The sequence below is a fragment of the Asterias rubens genome, chromosome 12, assembly GCF_902459465.1.
Source record: "Asterias rubens chromosome 12, eAstRub1.3, whole genome shotgun sequence".
Taxonomy (NCBI): domain Eukaryota; kingdom Metazoa; phylum Echinodermata; class Asteroidea; order Forcipulatida; family Asteriidae; genus Asterias; species Asterias rubens.
The window spans coordinates 2,801,231-2,822,851 of record NC_047073.1 but is presented as its reverse complement, the minus strand read 5'-3'; the positions used below and the strand labels follow the sequence as shown (position 1 = coordinate 2,822,851).

The 21,621-nt window shown below is 39.8% G+C and overlaps 1 protein-coding gene across 3 annotated transcripts; it reads left to right on the top strand.

The window, feature by feature from the left end:
* The first annotated feature begins 5,164 nt into the window (after positions 1 to 5,164).
* On the top strand, positions 5,165 to 21,007 carry LOC117297515 (excitatory amino acid transporter 3-like). 3 transcript variants are annotated; one of them, XM_033780597.1, is made up of 9 exons: positions 5,165 to 5,262; positions 10,648 to 11,023; positions 11,465 to 11,625; positions 13,934 to 13,976; positions 14,554 to 14,864; positions 15,448 to 15,681; positions 16,259 to 16,453; positions 17,416 to 17,550; positions 19,813 to 21,007. In XM_033780597.1, the coding sequence occupies exons 2-9, from the start codon at positions 10,676 to 10,678 to the stop codon at positions 19,988 to 19,990; spliced, it is 1,605 nt and encodes a 534-aa protein (XP_033636488.1). In that variant the 5' UTR covers positions 5,165 to 5,262; positions 10,648 to 10,675; the 3' UTR covers positions 19,991 to 21,007. The 3 variants fall into 3 exon arrangements, with proteins under 3 accessions (XP_033636488.1, XP_033636489.1, XP_033636490.1); XM_033780598.1 differs by lacking the exon at positions 5,165 to 5,262 and adding an exon at positions 10,172 to 10,279; XM_033780599.1 differs by lacking the exon at positions 5,165 to 5,262 and adding an exon at positions 10,188 to 10,283.
* The last annotated feature ends 614 nt before the right edge of the window (positions 21,008 to 21,621 follow it).

Genomic DNA, 21,621 nt, shown 5'->3' with positions numbered 1-21,621 from the left:
CATTACACAACGACCTTATGAATATTATGTTGGTTTATGTTATTAATAAATACAAAGACTTTTAAATTCTTGGTAGGGAAGATCAAAATCAAAAGTACAACGGGTCAATTTCACCCAAAATCATTGCCCAATCTTAACAAGTTTAGCACCAATGGATGGACAATTTCAAGGGCTTTCCTCTCGTACAAGAATTAGGGCTATGTGGATTTTCAAAGCGACGCTAGAGGCCAGGGAGTAGACCCGACACACCCCCTAAATTTGGGACATTTAATGCATGAAATACACGGCATGTGGTGATTATTGGAGAAAACTAATATATGCCTTGAAAAAAAAGCCCGGACTTATAAAAACTTTCAGCTATGCTTTTGAATCATTCTGGAACTAAAAACGATAGAGAGACGCAGTTTGTACCTGCGTCATCCTGGCATGTCCCTGAATTTAAATTTCAAAGTTTTAGAGCGGCTTCCAGACTTCTTGGTACCGAAAATTAAAAGTAGGCGGCTGTGCTCCGAAACGAACTCAACAAGCCTCCCTAGGGGATTTTTGTGCACAGAGAAAATCAAAAGTACAACGGGTCAATTTCACCCAAAATCATTGCCCAATCTTAACAAGTTTAGCACCAATGGATGGACAATTTCAAGGGCTTTCCTCTCGTACAAGAATTAGGGCTATGTGGATTTTCAAAGCGACGCTAGAGGCCAGGGAGTAGACCCGACACACCCCCTAAATTTGGGACATTTAATGCATGAAATACACGGCATGTGGTGATTATTGGAGAAAACTAATATATGCCTTGAAAAAAAAGCCCGGACTTATAAAAACTTTCAGCTATGCTTTTGAATCATTCTGGAACTAAAAACGATAGAGAGACGCAGTTTGTACCTGCGTCATCCTGGCATGTCCCTGAATTTAAATTTCAAAGTTTTAGAGCGGCTTCCAGACTTCTTGGTACCGAAAATTAAAAGTAGGCGGCTGTGCTCCGAAACGAACTCAACAAGCCTCCCTAGGGGATTTTTGTGCACAGAGAAAATCAAAAGTACAACGGGTCAATTTCACTCAAAATCATTGCCCAATCTTAACAAATTTAGCACCAATGGATGGACAATTTCAAGGGCTTTCCTCTCGTACAAAAATTAGGGCTATGTGGATTTTCAAAGCGACGCTAGAGGCCAGGGAGTAGACCCGACACACCCCCTAAATTTGGGACATTTAATGCATGAAATACACGGCATGTGGTGATTATTGGAGAAAACAAATATATGCCTTGAAAAAAAAGCCCGGACTTGTAAAAACTTTCAGCTATGCTTTTGAATCATTCTGGAACTAAAAACAATAGAGAGACGCAGTTTGTACCTGCGTCATCCTGGCATGTCCCTGAATTTAAATTTCAAAGTTTTAGAGCGGCTTCCAGACTTCTTGGTACCGAAAATTAAAAGTAGGCGGCTGTGCTCCGAAACGAACTCAACAAGCCTCCCTAGGGGATTTTTGTGCACAGAGAAAATCAAAAGTACAACGGGTCAATTTCACCCAAAATCATTGCCCAATCTTAACAAGTTTAGCACCAATGGATGGACAATTTCAAGGGCTTTCCTCTCGTACAGAAATCTAGGGCTATGGGGATTTTCAAAGAGACGCTAGAGGCCAGGGAGTAGACCCGACACACCCCTTAAATTTGGGACATTTAATGCATGAAATACACGGCATGTGGTGATTATTGGAGAAAACAAATATATGCCTTGAAAAAAAAGCCCGGACTTATAAAAACTTTCGGCTATGCTTTTGAATCATTCTGGAACTAAAAACGATAGAGAGACGCAGTTTGTACCTGCGTCATCCTGGCATGTCCCTGAATTTAAATTTCAAAGTTTTAGAGCGGCTTCCAGACTTCTTGATACCGAAAATTAAAAGTAGGCGGCTGTGCTCCGAAACGAACTCGTAGTTAATTCTACATTTAATTATATATCTATGTCTCATTCAGGTTGTGTCACGTGCAAAACCTGAATAAGCACAGGTGCCAGCTCGCGTGTCACGCCCATTTAAAGGCAGTGGACACTTTCTGTGGTAGTTACTTATCGGATATAGCCATTTTCAAGGTATTTCTTCTTGTACTTATTTTAATGATATGAAATTTTTCTGAGCGGGGCCAGCAGCCAGGAAGTAGACCTATACCACCCCAAAGTTGTATGCATGGGCTATACACAAAAAGCCGACGAATTGTTTGTTGAATGGTTTTAAAATAAATCTGAGCCGAACTCTTCAATAACTCTGAAATTAAACATGCTAGAGACACGGATACATTGTACCCGACTCTACCTGGCATATCCCTGCATCCGAATTGTAAAAGTTTTAGGGCGGCTTGGACAATAGTTCTTGATAGCGGAAAAAACAAGTAAGTGGGAATCAGAACTGTGCTCAACAGCCTCCCAAAAGTAGCTGTTCAATAAAAGATCACAGATTTATTAAGGTCATTTCGACTCCAGACTAATGCCCAATCTCTACAAGTTTACCGCGTCATCGGTTAGCCATACGTACACCCGATTTATTCCGGGACGAATTTTGTCGTTTTCCTTTGTACATATGCTAAGTTACTGGTTGAAAAGGAGTGATAACAATGCTGTACATTCTCTGTGATCAGACACAAGGGCTTGCCCACAAAACATCGGTATTTCTCATTCTTAAAAGGTACTGCGCCATCTATATAGCCAAAGGAATGTGAAACGTTAAGTGTTTAACTCTAACTGGTACAATAGCTTGCATAATGGCTATAGAACTAATTCTGGCCAAAAGACTAAGCTCAGGACATACCGTATCTTCAAACCCAGTTTGAGTTTGAGTTATATTTACGTTGTGTTAATTATAATATCGCCATTCTTTGGCCCAATTCAGATGCTCTCACAAGCTACTTATTGAACTATAGGGAGGTTTATTGGGTTAGAGTCAAGCCAAAGAATTGGGAAAGTTTCCGTATGGCGCCACCACTTATTAATTTGATATGAAATGATATAGTATCTAATTTACCTCAATGATATCCCTTTTTGTAAAAATTAGTGAAAAAGTGGTGGCGCCATATGGAAAGTTATCCAAAGAATTTGCCCGCATTATCATCTTCATGTTGAAACACAAATCCATTTTCTGCTATAAATTGCCCATTACACAACGACCTTATGAATATTATGTTGGTTTATGTTATTAATAAATACAAAGACTTTTAAATTCTTGGTAGGGAAGATAGATGTAAGTTTTTTTATGGACTCTTCTGATGAAGCTATAATTCATTGCGTGGCAAAGTATGTCTTTTTATTTACCGTTTAAAAAAATCAAACTGTGTGAACAAGGCTTTACCAATGTATGTTTTTTGTTATTAGTTAAAGGAACACGTTGCCTTGGATCAGTCCAGTTGGTCTTTGAAAAGCGTTTGTAATCGTTTTTTATAAATTACATATGATTAGAAATATATTTTAAAAGTAGAACATAATGATCCACACAAGTATCACTCTAAGTAACCACTCATTGCGTGGTTTTCCTTTTATAACTTGTCGACAAACACGGCCGGCCATTTTTGGGAGTCAAAATATTTTGCTTCCATAAATGGCCGACCGTGTTAGTTCGTCAAGTAATAGAAAAACCACGCAATTTTGTGGCAAATGTGTGTGGATAATTGTATTCTACTTTTAACACATCTTTCTAAACCATTTGCATTTTATAACAAACTGTTACACACACTTTTCAAAGACCAACTCGACCGATCCAAGGCAACATGTTCCTTTCACACTCCTTTCCTTATGACTTCTTCACTAATTGTTATTTATTATTACAATGTTACCCTCCCCGTTTCGGAATAAAATAAAATACATTTAAAAACAGTTAACTTGGAGTATCGACAGGCGGGGGTACGGCTTACAACAGCTTACCACTTGCTGAGTTAGACACGTCATGCCGTGTTCAGACGCTATCACCCGGCGCTCAAAATGGCGGCAAACTTCACTGTTTCAGCTCTCCTTCAGACGCATTTCCTGATCGTATATCCATGCATGTTCTGCATCAGTCCATAGACAAGTTTTGGTGATCATTGCTACCTTCTTGTGACGGATGCGAAGACCTTTGATGAAGCTGAACAGTATACTGTCAGACTTTGTCACGCCTTGGCAGACCACTCCCAACTGGCGTATGAGCCAAGAGAAAAATGGCGGTAAAAGGGTCTTGTGTGGAGATGCGTTATGGCCCCTTGTGGAATGACACGCCTTGCACCGGGGTTTTGAGATTCATGTGTTAGTGACCTGAAACATTTCAAGCATACTCTGTTTAATCAAGATGAGCACAACTCGTCAAAAGTCATCGGGAAAGTAAATGAACAAATATAGACATGAATGATGTAATAATTGTACCTGTTTGTAACCTGTGGGTGGGGGACAAAATTAAGAACTCGTTGTAAGTGCTGAAATTAAAAGCAATGAACACTGTTGGTTATTACTCAAAATAATTATTAGCATAAAACCTTTCTTGGTAATGAGTTATGGGGAGAGGTTGATAGTATAACACAATGTGAGAAACAGCTCCCTCAGAAGTAACGTAGTTTTCAAGAAAGAATAAATTTTCCACGAATTTGATTAAAGGCACTGTGGTGGATTTCACTTAGGCAGTCCTAACTGTTGTTAAGTTCTGCACGTTCTCGTCATGGCTCAATGCTTGCGGCCTTGTCGTGGTTTCCCTTTGGTTTCTGATTTCTTTCCCATTGTTGTTGTTGTTTTTGTTGTTTTTTGATTGTTTTTTACAAGCTCATGCTTACCCAAACGGCCCCGTACTCTATTTATGTATTAATGTTTACTCTTACTTAAAGACATGTTTTGCTTTACTCCGTAACACATGTAACTGTTGTTATTCTTTTATTAGAGTTTGGCAATAAATGTATTCTTGAATTTGAATTTAATTGTATTGTTTTGTTTTGTTTACTTTGTTCCTGCTGCGCATTTGGCACATTATAAATGCCTATTACATGTACATACCAGTTGGATTTTGTTGGGGCCTTCTATACGCTTCCGTAAATATACTCTTCTATAAAACCAATAATGGTGAACAATAATGAAGGTCTACTCTTATGTTGACCTAATTGTCGTCACGCTTCAGTGATATGCAAGCTAAAGCTTCTGGGTGCATAAAGTTTCTCAAAATAGAAACTGGGGTTTATAGACTTCTTCATATGTGAGAAGTGGATTGAATCAGTGCGGACCGAATTGAAGCTATACCGGGAGTTGTTCGTCAAAAGTAAGTTTATAGTCGACCCAAAGGAGACTATTTAAGTGGTTTTTTATTATGCCCCTTTTATCTTGTTTTATTTTGGAGATAGCTTTTAAAGACACTGGATACTGTTGGTAATTGTGAAAGACCAGTCGTCTAGACTATTTAAGTGGTTTTTGATTATGCCCCTTTTATCTTGTTTTATTTTGGAGATAGCTTTTAAAGACACTGGATACTGTTGGTAATTGTGAAAGACCAGTCGTCTAACTTAGTGTATCTCAACGTACATTAAAAGAACAAACCAGTGAAAATTTGAGCACAATTGTTCGTCGAAGTTGCGAGATAAAAGCGAAAGAAAAAACGCCATTGTCACACGAAGTTATGTGCTGCCAGATGCTTGATTTCGAGACCTCAAATTCAATGTAAGTAATTATTTTGAGTAATTACCAATAGTGTCCACTGCATTTAATAGTTTGTTCCCATCCTCTGTTAACTGCGCAATATTTTAAAGCTGTGACCACTTCATTCAAAACAACGGGGTTTTGGCTTGTTGGGGAATTTGTGGACGTAACGAAATTCCACTTGCGTCTATCGACGTGAGCAAAGTTGATTCCCCGACTATGACAAACTTTCTCCGGGGAATTTAACTGGTATTTTCTTTGTACGACTACAGATTTTACGTACACTTCATTGCGCTTCTCAAACACTCATCTAAAGGCATGGACACGTTTTGTAATTACAGTGGAGAGCTGTTTTAGTATAAAATATTGTGTGTAACGATTCCCGACTTCCCGTGGGGGGAAAAACACAGTTTTTTAGAAAGAAGTCATTTCTCACTTAACTGTTTGAATCTTAGAAGGCCTCACGCTTGAAGCGTTCCTCAGGCATAAAATTTCATTGATACATATTTGGGAATTGTGTAACTATGAACAGTTCCCATTCAACACTTACAGTACATAAACATATGCCCCATCTTTGATGGTTTGAAATTGAGATTTTATTTGGATATCGTTTTTGAGGAGTATCTTCCCAAAACTGCTAGTTCGTAAAAACGACATTCACAAAATTGTAATTTGGAAAGCAGATATATACAAATCACGAAAACTTCAAAACAATAACCATTCAAATAAAGAATCCCTTCATTTCATCATTGCATCAAGTTTAATTGAAACATAATCTGGTTTTATTTTGGTTTATTTCCAACTTTCATGTCAAATCCCAAGTGTTTGTTCCGGGGGGAAACGGATACAATGCTTTACGTGCGTCAAGTAGAATATTATTGCGTTATAACAACAATTTCTGTATTTATTTCTCTGCTAAAATAAGTTCACGACCTTCGGCAATGATCAAAATAGTGGTTTCTGGGATACTGCCAAAATAAATCAAACCATGAAAATCTTTGTTTAGGAAGTGTCGTGAACGAATGACGTCGTCACAACAACAAGTTTGACTTTGTATAACTCCTGATTCTAGGTCAATCACAAAGTAATGCCTTATGATAACATACAGCTGAAAATGTCACACTATTATGTCTGTTTATGATTTGAATTACCAATTTTGCTCTTATGGTGATACGGCAAAATTCCTACATTGGTTTCAAGAATTGATGTAACAAGTGTGGTATTATACAAATATTGAGTGGCTCAGAGTAGAATGGGAGAAATAATCGCAAGGTAAAATCTGGACTGTTCCATTTCAAGAGTGAAATAGAAAAGTCAGAATTTTTGTTTGATTTATATAACTGACATGCCCAAATTTAATAGCAATCGGATCACAACCTTTTGCACAAGTGCTCCTTTGTTTTAGTAGCGGCGCGGCGGCGCTGTACTGCTCAAAAACATTGGGAACAAGGATGGTCCTAACTGTTAAATGTGAAATGCTATTCCCCATGGGCGAATAAGTCTTTTTGATCGCCGGTGCGGATGGGAGTAATAGTGAACGTAAGTTCCACCAATCAAATGAAAAGGATCTGTGTGTCATTTTTATAATAGGTAATAGCTTAGTGGTTTCTCTTTCCCTGCCTTTCACCTATGTGGATGTAGACCCCGGTTCGAATCCCACCTCAGTCCCTACCTCATTACGTGTGTTTTCCCTAACAGTTGTTTTCGCTATACCACAACTTAAAGGCACTGGACACCTTTGATAATTGTTAAAGACCAGTCTTCTCACTTGGAGTAACAAATTATTCCTGTGTATGGTCCATTGTTCCTATGTCTAAAAGACCCCACAAGGGCGCCCCGTAAGCCCATTGACACACACAGAATCACACCCGAAAGCCTACGCTTTTTATACAAAGTCTTTTTTGAGCGATTGGTTATTGCATTTGAGTTTAGGTTTGAAAGACAGAAAAAACTAATGATTAAATACTTTTTGTATCTGAAGATAGTTTAAGTTGAAGTATTTAAGATAATTTCAAGTTGGAGGCCATTGCCTTCGTTTCCCCTTGTCTTTACCTATAGAAGCCTTTCAAAAGTTTCCCCATTGACGTTATGATTTTCAAACATTGCAAATCAAAATGGCTGGCCTTTTCATAGATGAAATTCCTGGCCTGATATAATATATCTACATGTTTATATTTATCTTCTTTTGTATGCCTTGTTCGCGTCATTGCATGCACCGCTGATATGGAAGTGGTTTACAGAGTCGTTGGCCCGTTGGACGTAAAAGTCCCTTTGTCCCATTTGTGTTGACAACTGGGATAAAACTAAATGGTTTCCCTCTACTGAGTTCGTGACGTTGGGAAAACAGACAAAGTCATTTTGTTGAACCCTTTACACGTTAAAGGAACACATTGCCTTGGATCGGACGAGTTGGTCTATAAAAAGCGTTTTGTAACCGGTTTTTTAAATAAAATGCATGGTTGGAAAGATGTTTTAAAAGTTGAATACAATGATCCACACAAATTTGCCTCGATATTGCGTGGTTTTCCTTTTACTTTGCGAGTTAACACGGTCGGCCATTTATGGTGACTCCCATATGGCCGACCGTGTTAGTCGACGAGGTTAAAGAAAAACCGTGCAATTTCGAGGCATGTTTGTGTGGATCATTGTATTCTAATTTTACAACATCTTTCTACCCATATGCATTTGATAAAAAACGGTTACAAACGCTTTTCAAAGACCAACTCGACCAATCCAAGGTAACGTGTTCCTTTAATCTCTTTGTTCCTTCTTGAAAAAATAAATTCCAATGAAGTATTAGACATGGATATTAATCTTCCAAAGGATATTGAATCATTTTAAAGAGTTAACCGGACCAAAACGGATTGCCTCCCAAAGCAAGTTGGGGTATTTTTAGTTTGTTTGTCCGTGTGCTTTGATGTATTGGTTGTGTGATCGTTGCTGAGAATGGGTACAAGAGGTTCGCACAATTCATGGACTTGAAACCTTGTGGACTTCAATATGTCCACACAGTGTTAAAGATAATAGTTTCCTTATATGTGTACAGAGCAACGTAATGTCCACAGAGTGACTGTAAAACTTAACTGTGTTTTTAGATACCTTTATTTCGTGTGTAGGTTTGTATGTTTGTTTACCCTAGGCCGGATAGGGTTCGGTTTGTATCTTGATGTCCATTAATATTTGTAATTGTAGCTTTCATGATGTAACCTCAGTTGTTATGTTGTGATTACTATTGTGACGTTATTGTCAAACAAACTTGTCGCATCAAATTGATAAAAATGTAACATACTATCGTAATGTTTAGTCAGAAGTGTTGATTCAAAATGGGGGCATGTGCCGACTGTGCCCCGCCCCCACTGCTTTCATAGGATCGCGACAGAGGAGGATAGGCCATGCGGCCAAAGGAAGCACCTTCATCCATACTGTGGCAGTATACTAATAATTATAACAACCGTATTTCTATAGCGCCTAACACCTCCAAAAGAAAGTCTCTAGCCACCACGATCTCAAGTTTCAAGACTCTTCTCGAAACATCTATTCAAATCTTCATATACTTAACTATTCTTTTTGTTTTCCTCTGAGCGCCTAGAGACTTTCTTTTGGAGGTGTTAGGCGCTATAGAAATACGGTTGTTATTATTATTATTCCTTTATGGGGGTCAACGCATCTGAAAAGATTACAACTATTTTGGGGATGACAACAAAATGTCTATTAGCCTTTTGAGGTAAATAGTGGCCACTATAGAAGTGCACTTTTTGGTTTGGGTGTATACAAACAAATTTACCCAAAACTATAGTGTTATAGTAATTTGTCCATCATATCGCAAAGAGATTTATAGCATGCAACCAAACTGAGTCAACCGGTAAATATCACAACCTTGGTTGGTTCTGCACAAAGCATTGAATACCAGTAGTCGAAAAGGTTTTATAGAAGTGTCGGTCACCCATAACTTGAGTAACATGCTATGTCGAGGATTATACTCTCTAAATCGTGAGAGTGAAAAATACCACTCTTTACATTTCGAGCTGTCCCTCATATGGCTCTTTAAAAAGAGTGGTGGTTATTTCATATACTTTAAAGGGGTTTCACTCCAGGACAGAGTGAAAATCACTCAAAAAGATGCAAACTTCAATCTAAAAGAGTGGAAGACCACTCAAAAAAAAGTTGTCCCTCATTATGGCAGTAACATTATTGCCTACCAATAATATACGCGACATAAGTTTATAAATTTTGATAGCACAACTCATGCGTGTTCTCTTTCCTGAAACACGGTCACGTGGGGATCATAACTCGCTTTTAGGTTATTTGTTGTGGCCAACTCCCATCCTCTCGAGTGCAAACACCTCATAGGTTTTAATATGAGTAAATATTACGTACAAAGGTTTTTATTGGCTCAATGGCAACCAAAAGGAACACATGAATTCCCCTTGTGCCGTGGGACGGGTTGGGACTGCACACTGCCTATGTATTTATCTTAAAGATTCCATAACAATTCGGTCACACGATTTGACCTATAATATAGTCAACAAAAAGTGCATTTGGCACAGTTTCATGCATCTGCTTACTGGGAAATTTGGTTTGCAAGACGCCAGGAAGCCTGATAGAAAGACCAGTGACTCTGCTTAGATGGGTTTCAGATCTTGGTGGGTTTGTATCGCTGTACAATGTTGCGAAGCATTAAAGTGAACCTCTCAAAGGCCCTTTCGGCTCAGGCCAGGCCAGCTTGGCCGCTGTTGTTTTGACAGTGGCACGTTTTTGACAGTGGCAACCTTTGCGTTTACGCGGCCAAAGGACGGCGCATGAAGCCGAGTCCAAAGCCAAAGCTTTTTAAAAAAAACGGCATTTTCCATAACTTTGGCTGCAGCCAAATCAGCTGTTGCGTTGTTGCCTGTTGTTAGGTGTCCAGAAACAGTTTTCTTTAATATGACTGCGTGAATGGTGTTTGGTATCCTTAATAATTCTAAATGTACAATACATTTAATAACTGGTTTGGTTTGATTTTCATGAACAGTTTGTGAACATTCACAGAAGCCATCATCATGAGTGACATCGAAGAGATGAAAGCGCCTACTACGGACGGTAAGTCCGGCCTGGTCGACGACCAGAGCTCTCGTGGTTCCTGGGGTGCCTGCTGCTGCGGCTTCTTACGGCGCAATCTCTTGGTCTTGCTCCTGCTGATTTCACTGATCCTTGGTGTTGGTGTCGGCTTCATCATCAAATTCTGCACCGACATTGAGTTAAGTGCCAAGGAGATTGGCTACATCTCCTTCCCCGGGACACTCTTCTTGAACATGCTGAAGATGATCATCGTTCCGCTGATTGTGTCCAGCTTGGTGGCTGGAATGTCTTCACTGGACAAACGAGTCTCCGGAGTCCTTGGCCTCAAGGTGAGAAAGGGCATCAATATAATCAACAATAACAACAGCAGCAACAACAACAACATCTCTAGATACAATCCTCTGCTGGCTTCACGAAATTGAATTACTTACGGCCTAATGAAAATTAAAAAGTCGTAAATCACAATTGAATGTTAAAACTGGTGAAATTGAATTATTCATTATTTTGACTGAAGAATGCTGATTTTAGCGGAACATTAATTTTAAAACGAAATTGAATGAGCCGTGTGTTGAATTGAATGTATTTTTGTTTGTAAAAAAACCTGTACAAGTCAACTTCGCGTATTCATGTTAATTCATGTTCATATTAAGTAAAAACAAAAAGTAACGCTCTTAACTGCAGCCAGAGTACATAATGCTACTGTAGGATTTTGATTGACTTTGTCCCCACGGATAGGTAAAGATATTGATGATGAACTTTACCACCCACAGGCTTTGGTGTACTACTTCCTAACCACCCTGATGGCTGTCATACTAGGTATCATCATGGTCATGGCGATCAGTCCAGGTAGCCACGGTCAGACAGACATGATCGATAGATCTGGGAAAAGTGAGCACGTCAACACGGTCGATTCCTTTCTGGACCTCCTGAGGTAAGATACACGGTAGAACCCCAACCCCCTCACACACTTCCTACTTCTGGGTTTCTGCTAATTACCGTTGAAACCACTTTAAGTGGGCGTGGTCACGAACAGATTATCATGGATTCACAATTTCGTCGATAGTTGACGAGTCCAAAACCTGATAGTTGACAAGTCCAAAACCTGATAGTTGACGAGTCCAAAACCTGATAGTTGACAAGTCCGATAGTTGACAAGTACAACACTTGATAGTTGACGAGTTCAACACTTGATAGTTGACGAGTCCAAGACTCGACAGTTGACAAGTCCGAGAGTTGACAAGTCCAACACTTGATAGTTGACAAGTCCAACACTTGATAGTTGACAAGTCCAACACTTGGTAGTTGACAAATCCAAAACTTGATAGGTGACAAGTCAAAAACTTAATAGTTGACAAGTCCAAACACTGATTGTTGACCAGTTCAACACTAGATAGTTGACGAGTCCAAAACCTGATGGTTGACAAATCCGAAACCTGATAGTTGACAAGTCAAAAACCTGATAGATGACAAGTCAAAAACCTGATAGATGACAAGTCCAAAACCTGATAGATGACAAGTCCAAAACCTGATAGATGACAAGTCCAAACCTGATAGATGACAAGTCCAACACTTGATAGTTGACGAGTCCAAAACATGATAGTTGACAAGTCCAAAACCTGATAGTTGACAAGTCCAAAACGTTATATAGTTGAAGAGTCCAAAACTTGATAGTTGTAAACAATTCAAAAACCTAGTTGACAGTCCAAAACTTGATCAGTGTCAAGTCCCAACCTGAACAGTTTTATCCCGGCTTCCCGTAAACATTTAAACCAAAGTATGATGAAGTTGGCGTTGTTTAATACGTCCTTCTTTTCTCACAAGGTCTCGTGCGAGGATTTATACAATCGGAACCAGTTGTACTTAATAAACAAATCAAGTTTTAATTGCATTTACTTTTGAGAGTGGTTATACCACACGTAGTATATACCTTCCTTTTAAGAAAGTGCGAACATGCAAAACATCACGATTTATGCCTCAAATCGTAAATAGGTATGTTCGATGTCCCTGTACAGCTACCGTAGATAAATAATCTTGTAAAAATGCATCCACATGGTGCAGTATCACAGTGAAATAAGTGACCTATATTCGGGTGCTTTATAGCACACACTGCCGACCTCAAATACTAACTATTGATATGTTAATAAACTACCTTAAGGATTTAAACTTTGGTTCAAATTGGAAGAATGGTGGCTTTTAAACCAGTTCATGGACAACTAGTACACAAACATTCGCACTCTGAAGGCCGTTGTCAACCGACAGGTCACGGCGTGTGTAACCAAATACCAGAGTACAATGTATACGGCCAACCACGACGTAAAAAATGGTTTATGGGTTGCAGGACTGTGCCTTATCTACAAAATTACAGTGTTCTATATGCGGTGTACGATGGATACCACAAAAGAAAAATACATGTAAAGCTTTACAAAACAATGAAATCACAGTATAACCCACACGAAGTAAAAACTGGTTTCCGTGTTGTAGGACTATTTTCGGCTCTACATATTATGATTTCCTATTCACTACCTCATGGGGACCGAGAACAAAACAGAAAAGGTGACCAAAGGTCTCCAACGTATTCTAAAGAATAGGATGCTCCACAAGGAATGTTATGTACAAAGTCTATATGCGTGCCAACACCGTGTGAACGAACCAAGCGTATACCCAACACTCTAGTGCCCTCTGTGCAAACATTCTAGACACACAAACTGTTCAGTTGGCCGAGCAGACACTGGACCCCCCCCCCCCCCCCACAACCCTCCCTCATCCCCAAATCGACCCCCCCCCCTCCCCAATCAGTAAACAACATGTAAATTAAAGTTAAAGGGCGACTTCTCAAAAATTCATTTATCAAGTTATAGTTTAAATTTTACCCTTCACAACACTTTGTGACATAGCTCAGGTGAGCCAAAGTATGGGATATAAGACTATTTGCGACAACATTATTTGCTTGTTTGTTTTTTTTAAGAAAAAAAACATAAGGGTTTGATACCAACGTGGGAATAGAACTGCTTGCTGACAACGTCACAGGTCCAAAGCGCGCGCTCACTGCGTGTGGTCAATGAAGACCTATGATTGGCTGAGAGTTGCTCGCAGCGACTATAGCCCACGTTTCCATTGTTTTACCTTAATATCGATGGCGTGCAATGCAGAGGGTCTATCTCGGGGGTGAACGGAACAAATAATGTATGCATGAAAACATTTAAATGTATGTTTTTGGTTTGGCTTTTTCTGTTTTACAGGAACATGTTCCCGCCAAACATCATCGAGGCATGCTTTCGAACAGTGAGTTATTCCGATAAAATTAATTCAATCGAAACTTAGTTCAATCGAAAGTGTTTCTCTTTTAATTTGATATTCGTTTTCTTTCACACAGTTACATTTTAACAATATTCTCTAAATTTACCACATAAACTTGAACATGAAATGAAAGAACTGTTGCCTAGGGATAACACAAAAAGTCAAAGACTTATTTCCACTGTGTTCTTCTGAATAATACAATCTGGGGCACAGTCAATATACATGTACTATGGTCCAAAAGTTAATATGGGATAATGTGACCCTGAAAAACTACATGGGTTTTGCCACTGCCATTGCATACATCTTTACATCACATGCTGACATAATGTACTCTCATCGTAACACTGGTAAGCTCATATGCCATGATATCCTAAGCTGGAACCGTCCACTTTAACCACGGGGAAAAACATGTCAGCTTGTTGTGCTGATTGTATATCAAGCTGTACAAAATCAACAGGTATAGTCACAGGCGGAACGGAGGAACGTTGCAGCCAAAACATGTGCCTCACTAGAAAGAAGAAAAATCACGTTTATTACGTGTATTTTCCCTTTTTCGTTTCAGTACAAAACTGCGCAAATAGAAGTCATGCCGATGGACGATAAGATGATGATGTCAACCACTATGTCTCCCTCTATGACCACTTCCATGGCCGACATGGAGGGCATCACAACAATGGACAACATGACGAAGAAGATCATAATGTTTCAGTCCATGGGTGGATACCAGGATCGGAGCAATGTGTTAGGCCTGGTGGTGTTTTCCTGTATACTGGGTATCGTGCTTGGCCGCATGGGGCCGGAAGGAGACCCACTCAAGGCCTTTGCCAACTCACTCATGGAGACTATTATGAGACTAGTCAGCATTATTATCTGGTACGTCCAATTTAACTAAATGTGAGACTTTTAAGACGCTAGGTGGCAGCAGACTTTAAACCATTGTCCCCGGTTTGTGCGCAAGCTCTGAACTACTTCTAGTGGAAATATACTTGGTAAGTTTGCAGCCACCTATAGCGTTTCAAAGTCTCCCATTGTAGCTCTGCGCTATATACGAATAAATCAACGATTCTCGATTTAGCTTTTTGACACTCGGTGAAAAAACATCCAGTTTTGAACTGTGAACTGTTCATTGTATACTGGGGTTGCTTTAAATCTTAAGAACATGAAACTTAAGGACAACAATAATTATTCAATGTAAACAAAAACACTTTGAACAGCTGTGAAATGTTCATTGTGTATTGGGGTCGCTTTAAATCTAATATAAACAAAACACTTTGAACTGTGAACCATTGCTGTCCATGTATATCCAGTACTACTCGAGTACCGCTTTGTTTGTGCTCGTACTTGATCGTACTTGTTACCTGACAAGGGTTAGTCTGCCGCCACCTGGTGTTCCAAAGTCTTCAGTCGATTCCCATAATCTGTCATTTATTTATGTGTTTATTTCGTTGTCTAATAGGATCTCTCCAATCGGTATTTTCTTCCTGATACTCGGCAAGATCTTGGCCATGGATGACTGGGTGAAAGTCTTCAGTCAGATCGGGCTGTACTCGATTACCGTCATCTCGGGTCTGCTCATTCACGGCCTGCTCGTACTGCCCCTTATTTTCCTGATCTTCACCCGGAGGAACCCAGTCACTTACATCAAAGGGGTGTCCCCAGCTCTGATGACGGCCTTCGCGACTGCCTCAAGGTAGCACAGACACACCCATTTGGGTGTGGGTTTAGTTCAAATCCTACCAAGCTAACCGCTGATTTCACAATGACTAGAATAAGTAGTGTCGTCTATTATTATTTGGTTTGCGGGAACACCATGTGTGTACAAACATGTTGTTCATACCGCAGAACAGTATTTATTGAGGCATTGATTTGTGCAGTTCATAATCATTATTGTAGCATAGACAAACTCACTTGGGTGTAATTTCGAATCGTATCAAGCTAACCGATGAGAACCGGCTCCCTCTGAAGTAACGTAGTTTTTGATCAAGACGTAATTTCTCACTCAAATATTAAAAGACTTCAGGCCTAAAGCCTTTTATGCATCTGAAAGCACACAAAGTAAACAACACTGTTGTTTTTCTCTCATTATTCTCTTGTAACTTCGATGATCAATATTGAGTCTAACTTTTGTTACTTTATTTTATACAACAAAAGTTGGGATAACTAGTCTCAGTAAATTACCAAACGTGTCCAGTGCCTTTCAATGATTTCATCAAGTGTTTTTATCAAACTACTAACGATCAATTTGCCGTGTGTCCCCCACCCCTCAGCTCTGCTACCCTACCATTGACAATGAGTTGCCTTGAGAACAATAATAGGATCGACAAGAGAGTGACCCGTTTCATGCTGCCCATCGGCGCTACGGTCAACATGGACGGGACGGCTCTGTATGAGGCAGTGGCGGCCATCTTCATTGCACAGGTCAACGGCTTCGAACTGGACATTGCGACCATTATAACGGTCAGGTGAGTGTATTGTAGAGGCATGGGAAAGAGGTGTCACAGGGAAATATGTCTGTCGGAGATTTTGTTCCCCATCTAGCATGGATTGAGGGAGGGTGATTCAAAAGAGGGCGCTACCAGAAAAGGGAGAATCTCCAGGGGGACAGAACCTCCTGCCATTATGGCCCTCTGAGTAAAAAGGACGAGCGTTTACAAACAAAATACTACAGCAACATCCATTAATAGATCACATCCAAATGACCACTTTCATAAGGGGAGCTCACCACTAATTTTTGTCTACTTGCCACACCACACCTGCAACTTATCCTGTGAGGAGTTTTTTGCAGTATTCTACAGATACAGATGATGAGGTCTAAAATATAAAATGATTCCTCTGTACAAGACCGATTTCAATTCACCACACGACACCGTTACTTACGTGAAGGCAAAAGGTCAACATGGGCCTTTAGCTATACATACAGTTTGCAATACCACATTCAACTATCCCTAAAATTACAATATTTCTCTGGCAAAATAAAATGCTTTAAACACATCACAAAAAATACTAACATTTCACATTACACAAAGACATTATCCTTCTCAAGTAAACAGTATTTGGAGCATGGCCAGAGAGCCGGGGCCCGAGCCGGGAGCCTTCTGTGATAAAAAATAAAACCTTGCCCCGCCCCCGCTTGAAAACATTTTGGAGAACGGTTGTTTTTCCGAGCTCACAAAGGGCTATGTAATTTGGGAAGAATACCAACCGTATCAAGATTTTGTACAAAAAAAATAATAATAACAAAATAAAACAACTGCGAAATTAAAGGATCCGTGATGAAGTAACTTTCAAAAAATTAATAATTTTATATAAACCGCAAAATTTACACTATGAACATTATGAAGTGTTGTTGATTTTAGCTCTGCCGTTCCTTGAGTATTTTTGTTCATTGATAATGAGTTACAACCCTTTTGTTTTTTGCCGACAGCGTGACAGCTACCTTAGCGAGCGTGGGAGCTGCTGGGATACCCCAGGCCGGTCTGGTCACGTTGGTCATTGTACTCAACGCGGTTGGTCTACCCGCTGATGACGTCACTCTCATTATTGTCATCGACTGGTTCCTGTAAGTACCGTTATCATTTTACGTTGAATATTCGAACCGTAGCGTAAAATAATTAATTACAGAGATAATATCGTACGTCATAAGCGATTCTGTCAAGACAGCAGTCAAAAGAGGGCGCTATCAAAATATATGGAGGACAGAATCTCTTGCCACACTGGCAGACACCCGATTTATTTTTCAAGTTCAATTTAAAACTACTGCATAAATAGGTATAGGGACGAGCTTGCCAACGGGACAATTTGCAACTATTGTTCCTGGTCACATTGACCTAGTCTTGAAGTCAAGTCGTTGTTATGTTGTAACCCCCCCCCCCCCCCCCACCCACCCACTTTGCGTAGCCGGCCTAAAGCGTAAAAATACAGGCTCTTATACACACAAAGTGATTCTAAAGGCTGCACAATAAATCATACGTGACCACCACCACCAGCGAGGGAGGATGATCATAGTTTTACAGTCACCTGATTTCGAGTCTGGTGAAACTTACAATGTACGTTCATGCTACGCTCATACACCATGACAAACATTATGAATGACACATAATCCCCCACAGATACAACATTCAACTCTCCCTAAAATTACAACACCCAGCAGGGTGGATACGTGCGCATTACAAGTCTTATTATTATATTATTATTATTTATTATTAGATAAGCATTCGAATAAAATATTCGGAAAAGTTTCCGTATGGCGCCACCACTTTTTCATTCGATATAAAATAATATAGGAACTTATTTACCTGATTGATATATCCCTTTTTTGTAAAAATGAGTGAAAAAGTGGTGGCGCCATACGGAAAGTTGTCCCTGAATTTGATGACCGACATTTCCGAGACTCGGTAAATGGCGGACGAACCCTCGAAGTAAAGTTATAATAAAAACAACGAACATTATTGGTTACCTGTTGTGAAGAGTTGTTGCACCACAGCATGGAGGCTAGGAAGAAACAGCCAGTCCTAAAACATGTAATACATGCTCCTCAGTGTTCAAGTGAACAGCCATTTCCTGACAAAACACTGGTGACCCGTCATGCCCGTGTTGCTATTCAAGTGAGCAACCGAGCTAACAATACAACAAAAGCGTCAACATTCATGGGATTACATACTTGTCACATTCCATGACGAGTGTGGAGAGTCATGCGTGTTCCTCATTGTCGCATCATGGAGGTAGAAACCTCCATCATCCATGGTATTCCGTCGTGCGAGTAGCAATGGTGAATCCTCCATGGTTCGTGACGCCTTGCCTCTCGTCTCGGGCCATTTTTGAACGTTTGGCTCCAGCTGCTATGTCTGCCTGTTCGAAGACCTGCACCGAAATAGTTCACAGTAGTACCGAAAGAGCAACTGATATTCGACGCCATGTTATTGTTAAAGTTGTCTCTACCTGTGCAAAGGGGGCTGTTGTACTCCGGTGTGTTTTCCCCGCATTCTGACGGCACATTTCGAGGCTTGTGAACTACGGCAGAGATCTGACAACAGCCTATGTCAATCAATGGAGGTAGAACTTCTACCTCCATGGTCAATCCACGTCCATAAATCACCTTTCGCCAGCAGTAAACATTCATTTCGCATGGAGACGCAATCAAATAAATTCCACATTCATAATAATACGCAACAACATTGCACATGTAATTACACAATGTACATGTACATAACACATGTGCTCACCGAAAGCAGACGACCGAAAGTATAAAGCTTTTCCACCTGTGTTTTGACAATGGACCAATCAAACACAGTAGAGAAAGCTTACGTCACTGCACGTTGATCCAATGAAATCATCGTATCTAATGGAAACACTGGTGTCTAGTTTTTCCTTGCGGATAAAGGCAGGGGACCAGCCAACCAATAAGGTAGTTGGTTCACAAGAGGGCGCTATTGAATGTTATAACGGTGCGAGATAAAGAGAAAACAAAACGCGCTTGGGCTGGGCGCATGGTGCCTTTAGAGACAAGTATTCGCGCTTGGGCTCAATTGGTTATCCAAATTGCAAGGGAATAATAAACACAATATTGTTGTACAAATGTGTGTGCTTTCAGATGTCTAGAAAAGGCTTCAGGCCTGAGATCTTCTAATATTTTAGTGACAAATTACCTCTTCCTCAAAATCCTACTGAACTTCATAGGGAGCTGTTTCTCAAAATGTTTTATACTATCAACAGCTCTCCATTGCTAGTTACCGTGTAAGTTCTTATGCTAACAGTTATTGAAGTAATAACCATTAGTGTATACAGTGCCTATAATGGTGTTTTCGTTCTTTCTCATTTGTAGAGACCGTATCCGCACCACCGTGAACGTCGCCGGTGATGCTTTCGGGGCTGGCATCGTCTACTACCGCTCTAAGGATCGTCTCTCAGCCCTGGAGGAACCCAAAGGTCATGACCTCTTCAAACAGGACCCGGATACTGACTACTACCCAGAACTGAAAGAGTTTAACACCAAACTGTAAAGCTCACAAAAATGGAGATGTCTGGGTGTTTCATACTAAGTAAAATAACAGGGTGTTCAAAAGAAAATGGTACTCTTAAATAGTATTACAATCCAAACTTTTATGACAATATTTTTGTTTTGGGATTTAATTGAGTTTAATGGGACTAAATATTTGTAAGGTGTATAAACTACAATTTGCGCAAGATTCTTCTCAAAATGGTTACAAAAATTATAGCAAAACGTAATTCTGACTGTGAAAGCACAACAATATTTAATCAATGTTGTTAATCTAATGACGGACAAAAAGATAACAATGCCCGTAAAATTTGTACTCTTAAAATATATTATATGACTTTATATGTACCCAGTCACCTTCCACTTTGGTGTATTACTTTAATTTAAGACATAAAGAAAAAAATGTTTCATAATTTTTATTGGCGTATGGTAGACCCTTTATTGTTGCTGCTTAAGCTAGATTTTTTGGCGTTTTTCACTGCAAGGACGGTTTTGCTCAGGCGGGCCCTACTGCATATGCAAATGTGTCCGGGCGGACACAAATTGATGATGCAGTCGCGTCCAGGCGGACACGATTGCAAATGCAAAACCATCCGGTGGACATTATATCATATGCAATAATGTCCTCTGGATGTACTGCTTAGACAACATAATTACATGCGACATCGGCATCACAGATTTTGGGGGATTTTTGACCAAAAGAACAAACTCTTAAAATTCTCAATAAATCTCCAACTTTTACTTATATAACCAGTCTGCAATGATTAAATGTCGTCGGTAGTCTGGTCTGTATCATTTGAAAGTATAAACTTACCGAAAATTGTTTCACCCCAATTAAGTTTTGACCCTAGCTGGTGTCACATGCAATTGTGTCTGTCATGCAATACTGTCCGCTCTGGACACTTTTGCATATGCAATCATGTCCGGGGCTATGCAAAACCGTCCAGGGGACATGTACAGACTGTATGTTGGTTGCAGTTCAAAGTTATTAAATAATTATTAGTCTTTTAATCGCAATATATGCATATTGGTTGTTATTGTTACATTTTTCCTGGTATTGAAACCAAGTGTACTGAAACCCGTTTGTCTCCTGACGATGACTAGAGCAAGCTAGTCGAAACGTCGGGAGAAATTAACGACTCACTTCGCGGTAGTGAAGTTTAATAACGAGAAGTCCCCTCGATCCACTAAAGCGAAACTATTCCCGACCGATTTCCTACCTCCCCCCCCCCCCCCCCCCAGATAGAAGTTAAAAAGCACGACAGTTCTCCTTAGAACTAGAAGTCTCACAAAAACCAAATTGATACCTCACCGTGTATTGTGACCTAATCAATTTCTTTTCGGGGCCATTACCAGTGTATGACCCTACCTTTAAATGAAAATAAAGAATCCAGCGTTTCCTGTTTGGGAAACGTCAATGGACTTCAAGTACTAATTTGTCAAATAAACAGTATTTTAAAACATTTTTAAAGAACAACACAAGTTTGTAGGATTTGAGGCATTGCATGGTATCAATATATATTTGGTTTGCGGTAATAACAACATGTGTGTTGCCAGGTAGAGTTTGTTCTTAGAGAACTGTCTTTCTTTATTCTACTACCGCGGAGTTTATCGGATGTTCTGGAGAAAATTTGC